Below are 14,965 nucleotides of genomic sequence, written 5' to 3'. Positions count from 1 at the left end.
TAGGCATCAACATAGCTTATAGACAACTCATAGCCCTCTTAGGCAACAACATAGCCATGTAGGAAGCCCATAGCCTTCTTAGGCGTCAATATAGCCCTGTAGGCAACTCATAGCCCTTCTAGGCATCAATATAGCCCCGTAGGCAACTCATAGACCTTTTTAGGCATCCATATAGCCCTGTAGGCAGAACATAACCCTTCTAGGCATAGATCACATTCCTGCAGCTAACCACAATAGCCCAAAGGCAACAATAACAATCCAACAGCTAAAAGCGAGCAATTTAGTTATAAGCAACCTATACAAATAGCCTCTAAGTCGTGTCCAACATAAGAATGCTACTACTGAATAAGAATCCCGATAAGAGAGGATTATACGCACTCGAGCAGCCAACAATCAACAATAATGGCTACAAGTATAACAACGATAACAACTCAATTACATTGCTCTTAAGCTTTAAGGAAATAGGCCATAGGAAGAGAATAGCCTTAACATACGTTTTTCGCTGAATTCACGTGTCCTAATAACTTTAAGCACAACCCCCCTTGATACTACAACAAGACAGGATTATAATCAAACAAAAGAATAGAAGATACAACGAAAATCCGATAAAAGATATGTATTTCCATCGCAAATTGATGTTTGCTGCTTATAAAAGCTAAAGTCGATCAAAGAAAGGTCTTACCTCGATCTTAGGTTCGTAATTCGCCTCAAAACCTTCAAACATATTCAAACCCTTGCTGTCCCAACACTAAACTGTGATATGCTATGCAATCGATAAAATAAATTATACCACGATGATGAGCCCAACGCGTAGAACAACTTTCGTGAAGGACTTAAGTCGAGAAAATCTATACTTCACTTGATCCTAGAAATGGGTTTCTCTAATTTCTCTGGTTTCTAGCTTAAAAATGAAGAAAAAGATCGAAGAAGATATATGTAACAATCCACCGACTTAGGGCCCCACCTCACGTGCCTGCTTGTGCAGTCCCACGAAAATGCGAATATCTCTCTATTCTGAAGTCGTATGAACAAAAGGTTTGATGCGTTGGAAACTAGACTCGTAGACCTTCGATTTCATAGTTCACGGGGACCATAACTCTTAATAGATTGGGAGAAAACGTCTGAGACATTTGACCCAAATTTCAGACAAATCTTTAAAAAGGAATTTACGGTAACTTTCGCCAACTTTTATTTTGCCACTTACCTAACTTCAAAACTTGAGATACAACACTTGAACACTTAAAATATCACATAACACATCATTTTTAATTTATTACTCACCCTCTTTGTCTTTCCACGAAGATACGAGTTAATTTAGACGTTTTGACAAGTCGGGGTGTTACAATTTGGGCTTTATGGAGCGGGCTTTAATTAAATTCATATTTATTAGATTTAAATAATTAACTCAATTATATTAATCCATAATATTTATTTGGATTAATATATTCATGAATTTAATATAATTCGAATCATTTTATAAATTTATATTTAATAAATTTTAAATGGCTACAATATACTAGTACAAATATAAAACATAAAATCAAGAAAATAAAATTAAAATTAAAATAATTTGAGGGATATTTTTATTTTTACATAGACTTATCCCATGGTAGTAAATCCTATGTATTACCAATACCTCCAAATGGAAGGTATTAGTAATACATCCTATAATACCATGTAAGATGTATAACTAATCCATGAATTAGTTATACATAGGCTCAAATTCCTACCAAACGTAGTACTAAATAATATCATATATCATAACATTGACTATCTCTTCTAATACCTCCTAGCAAACGACCCCTAAGAGTCAAAAGAAGAAAACCTTGGAAAATTAGGATGTGATGATGACCATCTGCGCACAAGAGGTGTCACCGAGTTCACGTAAATTCATGCTCCCCTCTCGAAATCATATATATAGTAGTTTTATATTTTTAATTTTTTGTTAAATATAGATGTGTGAACCCACACTCGAAGTATCATATAATGAGACGATGAAAGGGTTCACCTCTCAGTGAGGTTAGAAATTTGATTTTTATATCTATCTTGTTTTATTCTTCTTTCTAAAATTGGGTAACACCTCTCTAAGTGGTTATTGATAGCACTTTTGGCATTTAATTAATTAAAAATTTCAATTTTGGACCTATAATTTTAAAATTTCAATTGTTTTCAATGATAAGAACCTAAATATCAAACCGATTAAATCCACATTTTCATAATAGTGCACCCATCATCTAGAAATCATGAGTACGCCTCTGCATCTCTGATCTGTATTGTAATTTTACAGACCATATTCTAATTTGCGATCAAGAGTTGGAAGATTTTCATTTGTGAAGCATTAGGACCAAAAGAACCACATACTTGTTTTACGGTCCGACACGAAAATCACATAATTGGACAAAAATTCAAATCTAAAAAAATAATACCAATTCTACGAATCCTAGCCAAATTATTACATCAAGTTTAGATTAACTTCATACAAAGTCATCGAGCTTATAATATTATGACATAAAAGATCAAATTAATCAACTTTCATTAATTTTCCCAGAAAGTTAATTCACCCTTCTCCTAGGAAAGATTAACTTGAAGTTACTATTCTAGTTAAAAAGTTGCTTTCAAACTTAAAAAGCTTAATCCAAATTAGTGTTTTAAAAAGCGAGGGCATGAGGCTGTGAGGCGTAAGCCTCGAGGAGTGGGACATAAGGCCTATGGATCTTTAAATTTTTAATTTACAATATAGTCTAATAATATAATAATACAAAATTATAAAAATACATCAATAATTTGAAATAATTATAAACATGATTAAGGAAACTCACAGAAAATAAAACTTATAACATGATTATACAAATATATAATCTAATATCTTAACTTTCTAATAATAAAAGAATCATTGTTTCTAAAAATATATATTATTACTACTATCATACTATACAGCTTACCCCCTAAAAGAAAATAATCAATAAAACTTACTAGTATTATAATAAAAACATCACTCCATCATGAAAAAAATAAAATTACTTTCAAATAGCTAAATAAAATATGATAATTTTGAGGCATATGACAAAAATATGAACACCAATGAGAAGTGAAAAAGTAAAATTTCGCTATGTATTTCTAAAAGAAATGTTACGTAATATATAATCACCCTCACAGTGTTACCAAATAGTAAAGATGTGATACTACAACTTGTTATTTGAGTTACTCTCAATCTTCTTGTTTCTATAAATTAAAAAACTATTAAGTATCATTTGTTTATTCAAGAATTATATATGAGGGTTAACAATGTTAACTAAATAATTTAACAAATAATTTGTGTAATATCTGTTAGGCGTGCCCTGAGCGTTGGGCGATGAGCGTGCTTAGGGCGTACAATCAAATGCTTAGGATGTAAGTCTTACAGAATTAAGTCTCACACTTGAGTTTCGAGGCGATTTGCTAGAGCCCCACCCCAGAGCGAGCCCCAACAAAGTCTTTTAAAACACTGATCCAAATAAATTAACCATGGCTTGATCCAACCCAACCATTTAACTTGTTATTTAAAAAATATGTTTAAGCACACATATTTTCTTTTTCTTAAAATGAAGTAGATCGATGTCACCTTTATACACAATTTAAGTATCGGGTTAATCTGATTAACTTTCTTATATAACTGTTTAACTTCATTTTGTCAAAGTCTGAAAATTACTGACATCATTGATATAAGAATACTACCAAATGACGTAATTTTTTCAAATAAATATGTATTTAAGAATCAATCACACCGTTGATGGGTGTTTCACTCAAAGTTAAAGACACAGAATCACTATAATTTTTAATTTTGAAAAAGACATAAATGCAAATGATTAAAAAAAAATATTGATACTTGATTGTAATAGCTTTCTCAATTAGTGTTAATTATCACTAAAACCACAATAGATAATTAAAATTGCATTGGTGTTAAGTGGTTTAGATCTCTCATTTGCATTAAGAATAATCAATTTTAACTTTGTAGAAGTAGCTAAACAACACATGAAAAGTTTTGAAAATATAAAATAAGACATAATGCCAAAGTATTAGAAATAAATGATAACTTTCTCGATTAGTATAAAATATCACTATTACCATAACAATAAAAGAAGATTATTTGCAATAATTAATTTAAAACACGCGTCTGTATAAACATTGCACGTTAGAAGTCATTCTCCTCTATATTTGACAAAACATTAATTTGAATTGCCGAAATTAAACATACGTTATTTTCAAGGAAGAGCTCAACAATTAAGAGTGCACTTATAAAAATGAGACACTGATTGATTCACTTTATTTCAGTTTCAAATTTTTCAAAAAATATCTAAGCGGTCAAGAGGCTTAAGGATAGTGGGGGCCGAATCAACTGGGTAATAGGCGTTATTATTTTGCCTTTTCACTTAGTTCAAAATTTTAAGAGAATAGATCCATTTTTGCTTGTTAATTCTTACGATGAAAGACTCAGATTGGGTGATGGTGAGTTTGATTCTATTCCAATCTTATTTTATCCTTCTTTTTGTGCTCTTGTGTTCACCTATATGTTGATGATTTTATTTATATTTTCTTTTGATTTGTTTGCTTTTTCTTTTTTCCGTATTTGTACCATTTCTAATAAATTTTGGCAAATTAATAACAAAATAGATAAATGCCTGGTTTTTTTTCTTCTCTTTTTCCTTTTGTTTCGTTTATTCATTCGAGCATACGTGTGTTGAAATATATGAATAATCTCATTCAAATATAATAATTTATTGCAAGTGCTCATATCTCACGCAAACAATACAAACATATGTCTGACTCAACATGATTTAACGAATGTCTGTCTCCTTCTCTTGTATCAAAATTGATTCTTTTCCAAGTTCAGTTCTAGATTTTGAGTTGACAGTCACATATATATTTCAAATGTTTTAAGTCTTTGTTAAGTTGAATATATGCTAGATCTAACTTAAGTTTTATATAAGTAAAGTATACATATGATTGAGAACAAAAAAGATCCTCCTTTTTTCATCCATAATTCATATTTTTTTTAGAAGGCCGCAGTATTTTTCTTCTTCAAGATTTCTATAATTTCATTTGTTTCTAACTTTAAATTTATCAGGGTTGAGGGAAGATCTTAGTTTGTGCAAGCATGAATTGTAACTTTTAATAATTGGTTGATCTTGTATGTAATTTTATAGTATATATTCAATATGCTGGAATTACAAAAGAAAGAGCAAAAGGATGCCAAGAAGAAAAAATCTGAAGAACGCAATGAAGACAAGTCTAAAAAGGATACATTCAGTATGCTCGAATTACAGAAGAAAGAGAAAGAAGATGCCAAGAAGAAAAAATCCGAAGAACACAATGAATGCAAATCTAAAAAGGATACATTCAATATGCTCGAATTACAAAAGAAAGAGAAAGAGGGTGTCAAGAAGAAAAAATTTGAAGAACATAATGAAGGTAAATCTAAAAAGGATCAAGAAAACCCTTTCAAAAAAGCATTACCTAACAAAGAAAAACAAAAAACTATTCATGGTACGTAATTAATTCTACATCTTACAATTGACTAATATTAATTACTCGTTTCCTTGTCCACTTTAAGAGAAGTGAGGATTAAATATTTTCTTTTTAATTTTAATTTTTTCATTGAGTAATATTTTTTAAAATTAATTAAAGTATTAGTAGTCAAATATAGATTTTTAAAGTATTATTAATAAGAATTGTTTTATTATAAAAATATAAATACCTGACTAATATTCTTAAAGAAGAGTGCAAAATGCAATCTAGACAAATAAAATGGAATCAAGGGAGCAATTCGAAATCTTCAATGACAGAGGGGAAGGATGTAGACAATCATGTACAACAAAAAATACAAGAGAATGCAATGTTTAGTTCCAATATTATTGACCTCACCATTAAGGTAACTCATATTTACTTATTTTTCTTTATTCTTTTGTTTTCAATTTATGAATCATCTTTAATTAATATTGAAAGACTATAATTAGTTTCTATGACATTTTTCTTTTCCTATATCTCTTTTCTACTATCAAATACAAGTTGTAATTATATGACTGATCACTCAATTATTCAATATGCTCGAATTACAAAAGCAAGAGAAAGAGGATGTCAAGAAGAAAAAATCTGAAGAACATGATGAAGGCAAATTTAAAAAGAAGCAAGAAGACTCTTTCAAGAAGACATTATCTAACAAAGAAAAACAAAAAACTATTCATGGTACGTAATTAATTCTACATCTTACAATTGACTAATATTAATTACTCTTTTCCTTGTCCACTTTAAGAGATTAAGTGAGGATAAATTATTTTTTAAATTTTAATTATTTCATTGAGTAATATTTTCTAAAATTAATTAAAGTATTAGTAGTCAAATATAGATTTTTAAAGTATCATTAATGAGAATTGTTTTATTATAATAAAATAATTACTATACTAATATTTTTAAGAAGAGTGCAAAATGCAATCTGGACAAGTAAAATGGAATCAAGGGAGCAGTTCGAAATCCTCAATGACAGAGGGGAAGGATGTAGACAATCATGTACAACAAAAAATACGAGAGAATGCAATGTTTAGTTCCAATATTATTGACCTCACCATTAAGGTAACTCATGTCTACATATTTTCCTTTTTCTTTTGTTTTCAATTTATGAATCATCTTTAATTAATATTGAAAGACTATAATTAGTTTCTATGCCATTTTTCTTTGCCTATATATTTTTTTCTACATTCAAATACAAGTTGTAATTATTAGACTGATCACTCAATTATTCAATATGCTCGAATTATGAAAGAAAGAGAAAGAAGATGCCAAGAAGAAAACATTTGAAGAACACAATGAAAGCAAATCTAAAAAGGATCAAGAAGACTCCCTTAAGAAGACATTACCTAACAAAGAAAAACAAAAAACTATTCATGGTACGTAATTAATTTTACATCTTATAATTGACTAATATTAATTACTCTTTTCCTTATCCTTTTTAAGATTAAGTGAGGATTACTTATTTATTTTTAATTTTAATTTTGTCATTGAGTAATATTTTCTAAAATTAATTAAAGTATTAGTAGTCAAATATAGATTTTTAAGGTATCATTAGTAAGAGTTGTTTTGTTATAATAAAATAAATACTTAACTAATATTTTTTAAAGAAGAGTGCAAAATGCAATCTGGACAAGTAAAATGGAATTCGAGGAGCAGTTTGAAATCTTTAATGACAGAGGGGAAGGATTTAGACAATCATCTACAACAAGAAATACGAGAGAATGCAATGTTTAGTTCCGATATTATTGACCTCACCATTAAGGTAACTCATATCACCTATTTTCCTTTTTTCTTTTGTTTTCAATTTATGAATCATCTTTGATATTGAAAGACTATAATTAGTTTCTATGCCATTTTTCTTTTTTTATATTTTCTTTCTACTCTCAGATACAAGTAATTATATGACTGATCACTCAACTTTTATCGTTAACATATTTCCATCTTCAGCCAGTGGACAAAAATAAAAAGAAAACTTATAAAAAGGTGACACAAAATGAAAGGCTTGAAGAAAAGAAGGAAATCAAAAAGCAAAGGGAGCAAAGCGACTTTTTTGAGGAGAAAATACCTCAAAACCAACAACAACAAGAATGTGATATCAATGGTCTTAAATTTTATATCTCATAATTGACTAATTTCATCTTTTTCATCACTTATGAAATGTTTTGAGCCATATGTGTTTCATACCATCTCATTTAGTTATATATAATTTTTAGGTAAGCCTGAGCTCAATAGGGTTACATGTGAAGATAGTCTTTCGGATAATTTTGGTCGTATTTTAAAAGATAGCAATGCCAATTATGGTTCAAAACTTTGGAGAAGAGATGAAAAAGATGGAAATTATTGTATCATGAAAGGAATACCGAGAAGTATAAAATTTCGTTCCATCAATAATCTCTATAAGGTAATTCATATAAACCTGATGACTATCTTCTTATGTTAACATTAAGTATTTTCAACAAGCTTCTAGTATATTGTTCAACAATAGTTTGTTCCATCTTTACTTTTGATTCTTAAATATTTGAATAAACAAAAGTTCTTAGGCTTGTTTTGTTCATCTCATCAAGTTTCTTCACATTTCACAGTGTACTAACAGAATCTCACCGGTTGACGATGAATATACTTGGAATCTTTCAAGTGATGAAGATTCAATCATGATTCTCTCGATAAAAGAAGAGCCAAGTATCATAACAGACGAAGATAATGTTGGTTGTAAGAGAAAATGGAGAGAAAATCAGAAAACCAATGGAGAAAAGGATGCTACAACTTCTTCTACCTAGTTTTAGAAATGCATTTTAATCATTTCTCTAATATTGAATTGTATCAATTTATTTACAATTTTAAATTTAAGTCGCCTTATAAACTCTGTTAATAATTACTTTTTCAGTTATTCTTTATCATTTACTAATTGCAAAGGTTTTTAAAAATATTAATTAGCAAGAATTGTGTAATAATATCTTAAGGAAAAAAAATCTAGTGAAATTTTAACAAGTGGAATTTGAGGAGGAGAAAATGTGCGCAGACTTTAGAGATACTGTTTCTGAGAAACCCTCAGCTCAAGTAAAGCAAATCAAAGTAGTACTTCAAAGAAAAAAATAGTGGAGAAAAATATGATAACTAATATCAAACAGTGTGGAGCATATATGCAAGGAACTATAACATCAACAACAAGTGCAACCTCCTAAATGTAGAAAACAACGATACCAAAAGCCAAAGACTACATGAATAGGTTAATACTATGATATATATGGTACTCTATACTGTCATAAAGACACATGCATGAATATGCTAGTACTAAGACAATGCTCAACTACCTACTAATCTTCTATCCTTATTTGTCACACCCTATCTAAGTCCTCGATAAGCTGAAGATGGTCCATATCCTGGTAGGAACAATATCTCCCAGAGAATAAATTTCTTTGATGATTGATGTGAACTTGATATGCTTATCATATATCGACTCTCCATCCTTCATCCTAAAAAGTTCATATTGCCTATTTGGCATATCAATCTTAAATTTCTTGACCTAATTGGTACTTTGATGAGCCATTTGTGGAGTATCCTAATTTGCTTAACAGTAAAGCACAATGAGATTTGATTGTACTTATTATGGCCAATTCTGCAAATTAGAATTTTCTTGGGTTTGGTATTATCTTGTATAACAAGCTTATTTTCAAGCCATAGGATTTTTTTTCAAGGTTTTAACCTTATGATGAAAAGACATGCTCTGATTCCATTTGAAAGTAATCTCGCATCAACAATTAATCTTAAGGAATCAAGTTCCTTGAGTTCATCTAAATAATAAAGAAAAAAACACATAGTGTTACCGTGGAAAACCTCTTTTTTCAAATGAGTAAAACTCATGACCTACGATACATAGGATGTCCAATCAAACTTCACTACAAAGTACCTCTTGCTTTAAAATCTAATGAAATGTTTCTTGTATTTGGAAATGTGGTAATAAAAAATATGTATATGGCATTTTAGGAATCAGTTGATCATTTAGGGGAATACAAAAAATGACTCGTTCTAGTTGCATTTGTAATTACTCCTAACAAAGAGTAAATTCTTTAGATAGGTGAGAATTTGCCCTATAATATCATTTTTGTTTTTTTGGACCATAATATTATCAAGCTATGCCTGTTTTCCTCAATGTGGCATGTCATCCTATTAGGAGAGATGAGTATATTTTGAGGAAAATAGTAATAATTAGATGATATTGTGGTCCTAAAAGAAACAAAATAATATTATATGGAAAATTTTCAAACATGGTGACTTATCTATAGAATTTACTCAAAAGTAATCGCAGAGATTATTTTCTTTTTCGTTTTTAAAGTAAACATTTTAGGAGGAACAATTTGATTTAGGAAGAAGAAATGAATAAGTGAAATTGTCTTGTAAGTGTCCCAACTCAATGTAAAAAAAAAAAATAGGCGGAATAGTCGAGGAGATCGTTGTACTTATTTTGGATCATTGTTTCTGTCTTTGCACCCTCAACTTTGTCAATTGAACACTTAAACTTGAACAAAATAAAAATTTGAAACATCTCTGATCATTGACTGTACTTATGTGGCATATATTTTGTTGATTTAGATGTAATGCGTGGTCTCACTTTTAAAAGCTAGTTGATGCAATGGATTTGGTTTAACTAATTAAATAACACGAAAAACTTTTTTTTTAAAATCAACAAGAAATCGATATGTATCTATGGAGTGTACATACATAAAGCGCACAGCACTTTTACCCCTCCCTCTTTTTCCACTGCAACTCGCCATACTCTGTTCTGATGGTGTCAAATGGAGGTTACAGATGTTGACGGAGAACTGGCCGTCAATGGTGTCATAATAAGTACAAAGATCTCTCAAACCATTTCGACTAAAAAAGTAAATAATGTGAATTATCTCCTTAGATGTCATTCCAAAATAAAGAAAGCCTAAAACTACTTGCCCTGTATTTTCAAAATTCAAAATTTGTGGATTTTTCTATTTACGTATGTGCTAAAAAAAATTCCCAATCTAGTTGTATTTTTACTCTCATCCTCCTCCACAATCATGTTACGTTAAAGGTTTTCGATACATTTTCAACTGTCATGGATAAAAAAGCTTCGCGAATAAAAGTTCATTCCATGTATCTTGAAGGCCAGGCAAACACCAATGTGTACAATCAGCATAGCTAACAGGGTCTGCTAGTTGCTCTGGTGTTAATGGATTCCATTGCTTCTTGTAAATTGATGTGTGTGCATCTTTCCTATAACTTGATAGTTGTGTTATGTTGAGAAACGTTATGGCCACTTCTGATTTACTAAACACTTCTCTTATCACTTGCATTACGTTTTTGCTACAATCTGATCCCCAATATCTTGCATCTTCTATCATCTTTGTTTCATTATAACAATTTCTGTCTGCTTCACCTCCCCAATCCATGCTTCTGTCAGATTGACAAAGATTTACAGTTATACTTAGATCCAAATGTCAATCCAAATATTACAATATTATATGGTATTAATTTGTGACTGCAACATATGCTGAATTTGTTAAACCAACAATAGCAATTAATGTGTATTATCTACGAGAGGAGTTTAGGGAGGCCATAGAATGTATGCAGACTTTATCCTATATTGGAAGGTAGATCGATTGTTTCTAATAGACCCTCAACTCAAGAAAAAGTACATCAATGCAGATCGAAAATGAAATAAGTGAAGTGAAAGGATCATGACAAAATAATATATAGAAAATATGATTAAACATTCTGTAAAAAGACCGGTAACAATACGTTTCTCAATGCCTTCTTATTTACAAAGATCAATAACATTTGATTTTAAATACTCTCCACATTTGTGATCTAATCTTCAAACTCAATTTATTTTCAACTTTTGCTTTATATGTTTTGAAGTCTCAAATATCTTATCTTTTATTTTTAATATAAAAAGACATACGCATGCATACCTTGAATCAATGAAAGTGATAAAATACGGACGGATTTGACTCATCTCCATTACACCTTCTCTCCATTTCCTCATGGGCATATTTAGATAAATGACATGTGTCATATTAATAATTTAAAGATCTAGATTAAATTAGGAAAACATTCACCAACTGTTTGTTAGAGAACACTCAGGTAAGAAAATTAGGAAAACACTCACCAACTTTGGTAAGAAAATTTTCATCTTCCACTAGTTTTGACTCATTTATATCATCAAGTTAATTATATTTTCTGATTTCTTGTTGATATAATTTTAATTTTATTTAAAAATTTAATCAATTGAAATAAAAATATCCTTGATAAAAAAAATACATAGAAGATACAAAATACACAAAAATAACTCGAGATAATCTCTAAAAATTTAGTATTAAAAAAAAATTTAGATCATATGTTCTAAATTAATTTAAACATATAGCATTATATTTTTTTTATTGTAATCTTGTAAACTACCTTTGACAGAAAAAAAAATCTAAGTATTTTTATTTAGTAAAAAGATAAGTATTTGGCAAGTAACTTGCGCCAAAAATGAAAAGAAATTAGACAGGAAAGAAGATATTGTATAATAGTAATTGTAGAGTTTCTCACTAACTTGATGCTATGATTAGAGTTTCAAAATTCTATATGTTTTTTTCTACTACACCATTTTGTTGTGGTGTATAAGTAGTCAATGATTTGAAAAAAAATTACTAGCTAATGGTGCAAGTCCAAAAGACACCATTATTGATGCATATTACTAGATTGATGATTTGATGTCTAATTTTTCAAATTAAAATTTCTTAAAACAAGTAGGGAATTGTTAGGAGAATGTTTCAATTAATTTTGAAACAGTTGATCTGATAAAAGTTTTCTGAATTTCAAAAGAAATGAATGTGAATTGAAAATTAATTGTTCATTTAGTTTTTTACGTTTTAGGTTCCTGGAAGATACATTTTTATGTGTAATATTCATGAACCTATTAATAATTCCTTTTTAATGAAAACTTAATCCGTTCAAAAAAAATTGTCTCATAAATAGTGTCTCTTTTCTTTGAAAAGGCAATCACTTAAAAACACCATCCATTGAAAACATTTGATAGAGATTAATCAAAAGGTGAAATCACCAATTCAAGAATAGAAGAGCAACATTCTTGAATGCTACTTGTTTTTTGTGGTTTAATTGAATCCCTAAGATAGAGTTGCTATTTATTCTTCCGTTCGCTCTCATGAGAGACTCCAACTATCTTCAATAAGCGTATTGACATGCCTCTAAGCCAAGTAAGTTTTATTTTGAATTCTCTGTACTATTATCATTCTTGTTCTTACAAAAACTACAAGAGAAAAGTACTACGACTATCTACTAACCTTCTGTCCTAATTTGCTAGACCAATCAGTAACTATTGGATCAATCAAATTGTCTTTTCTAAATCATTTGTTCAATCAAACTATATATGATCATCGAATCCTGCATACTTTTCTCCCTTGAAAAATAAGATCAAACAAAGAACAAAGAATAAGGGGAGATGTTTTATGTGTAATAGATACTCACTTGTAATGAGAAGGTGACATGCTAGTGAAAAATACTCTGCTTTTATTTGAATCCATATTCTTCTTCACCCATCTCCCCATACTCTTCATTGTCATGCGATACGCGTCTTCTGTAGATTCTTCAACTATGTCTTTCACTTCATCCTTGAAAGACCCTTTTTGCCTGCATCAATTAAACACCGTTATATTCTCACATGTACAACTTCAACACCTAAGAGGAAAAAGAGCAAGTTTGATCCCGAGAAAATTACAAAATCTTGAACGGCATGCCAGTCATCCACCATAAGTAAGTGTTGAACACAATTATGTCAGCTCCTCTCCACTTTTTTCCGTGCTTATTTATTGAACCTTTCCGAACAACTCTATCTGTAATTCTATGTACGATTGCATCATCAGCATTTGATTCCAGCAGAAATGGTGCCCAGTAATATTCGATTCGTGCATTGTAATCCTGGAATATTAAAAGATCGTCATATCAATGTGTTCATAGTATGTATCGTTAAATTGAACGTGCTTGTAAATTGTAAATACCTTAGCAGTGAAAACAGTGAGGGAACCAAAAGTTTCCATGGATTTGGCATTCTCAGGAATGTGTTGATGAAGAAGGCAAACAATGGAAACAAATTGTCCTCTGTTTAAGGAATCACCAACGAATAACATCCTTTTTCCTCTAAGGCTTTCCAGCATTAATGTCGCATTGAAACTGCCATTAAAATGTCAAGAAATTAAAGGCACATTGTCATCAAAATTAGTAACCTCATCCCTCATTGTTGTAAGAATTAAGAAATAAATCATACGATCAATTTTACCTGTTCACTCTCGACTTTACCTGTTTTTTTTTAAAAAATAATGATTGATATGAGTATTTTATATAAGATCTTGAAAAATAATTCGAGTAATAAATAATTAATGTTCATGCTAATGAAAAAATTATTTGTTTCTTGATATATTAAAAATATATATTTTAAATTAATGGACAAATAAAATTGAACCTCAATCAATGTCTACGGCATTTTGGTAACGGTAGATAGAGCACTTGAACTAAAAAACAAAATAATTACTACTTTATCCGTTATCAGCCACTAATACAGTTCCGGTCGAATCCTTATAATTTAAAGAGAAACAAATAAACGAGTCCAACTTAATTAATACTACTACTAGTTAATATATAGCGGTGGTGTTTGGGTTACTTGTACACATGGATGTTTGGTACTTATATTAGAGTCAGACTAAATTTGAATTCACGTTGTTAAGTCTCACATTGGAGATAAAATGCTCTCTATCAAAGACGCTTTGTACTGACGGAAGAAATACTTACCACTCCACCACAATCTTGATTGGTTACGAGGCAATGTATATTGGTGAGGGCTAACAAAAATTAAATGAAATTAGGAATTGAGTTAGTATTGTAGATACCTTGGAATAGAGCAAGAATGGGGTTGCCATCTCCAATATAGATAATCGTGATCTGGGCGGCCATGTTGTTGGCATGTTAACTGTGGTTGTATATAAGGACAATCCTCTGTATATAACGGCCGGCTATTGTTGTCCCAAACCCAACTTCCGCTGAAAACGTCGCATCCTTCTTCTCTCTCTCCAATTGCAAATGCCAACTTCTCCTTCTTCCTCTCTACCACAACAATGAGAAATCGTGTAAGCCACAGTTATCAAAAGGAACAAAAAAAAAAGAAAATTGTGTGTACTCACGGATTATTCTTGAGATGGAATTGTAATTAGAGCTATGAGATTGGGTAAAAATGAAAGAAAAGACTTCACTATAAAGAATAATGATGATAAAAAAGATGATGAAGGCTAATAATAAAGTTGATAGAAAAGGAGTTTTTCTCTGAAGAGAAGAGGGAGAAGAAGGAGATGACTTCATTTCTCTCTCGAGTAACTTTTTTGATGGTTGGTTCGGC

At 30.2% G+C, this 14,965-nt stretch overlaps 1 protein-coding gene across 1 annotated transcript; it reads right to left on the bottom strand.

The window, feature by feature from the left end:
* Positions 1-10,563: 10,563 nt before the first annotated feature.
* Positions 10,564-14,928, bottom strand: LOC102587084 (protein trichome birefringence-like 33). The gene is made up of 6 exons (XM_015312878.1): positions 14,754-14,928; positions 14,463-14,676; positions 13,578-13,749; positions 13,298-13,497; positions 13,048-13,209; positions 10,564-10,968 (listed from the first exon to the last, which is right to left on the bottom strand). Exons 1-6 carry the CDS (start codon positions 14,926-14,928, stop codon positions 10,629-10,631), a joined length of 1,263 nt encoding a protein of 420 aa, XP_015168364.1. The 3' UTR covers positions 10,564-10,628.
* Between the last annotated feature and the right edge of the window lie 37 nt (positions 14,929-14,965).

Source organism: Solanum tuberosum, unplaced genomic scaffold (assembly GCF_000226075.1).
Source record: "Solanum tuberosum cultivar DM 1-3 516 R44 unplaced genomic scaffold, SolTub_3.0 scf00219, whole genome shotgun sequence".
Lineage (NCBI taxonomy): Eukaryota > Viridiplantae > Streptophyta > Magnoliopsida > Solanales > Solanaceae > Solanum > Solanum tuberosum.
This window is presented reverse-complemented; position numbering and strand designations above follow the sequence as displayed.

What these genes read in the sequence shown, in the direction of transcription:
- LOC102587084 (XM_015312878.1), bottom strand. Translation starts at nt 14,928, where the DNA reads ATGAAGTCATCTCCTTCTTCTCCCTCTTCTCTTCAGAGAAAAACTCCT. An exon ending in TTCCATCTCAAGAATAATCC is followed by an intron (nt 14,677 to 14,753) that starts GTGAGTACACAC and finishes TTGTTGTGGTAG; the next exon opens with AGAGGAAGAAGGAGAAGTTG. An exon ending in CATTCTTGCTCTATTCCAAG is followed by an intron (nt 13,750 to 14,462) that starts GTATCTACAATA and finishes TTTTAATGGCAG; the next exon opens with TTTCAATGCGACATTAATGC.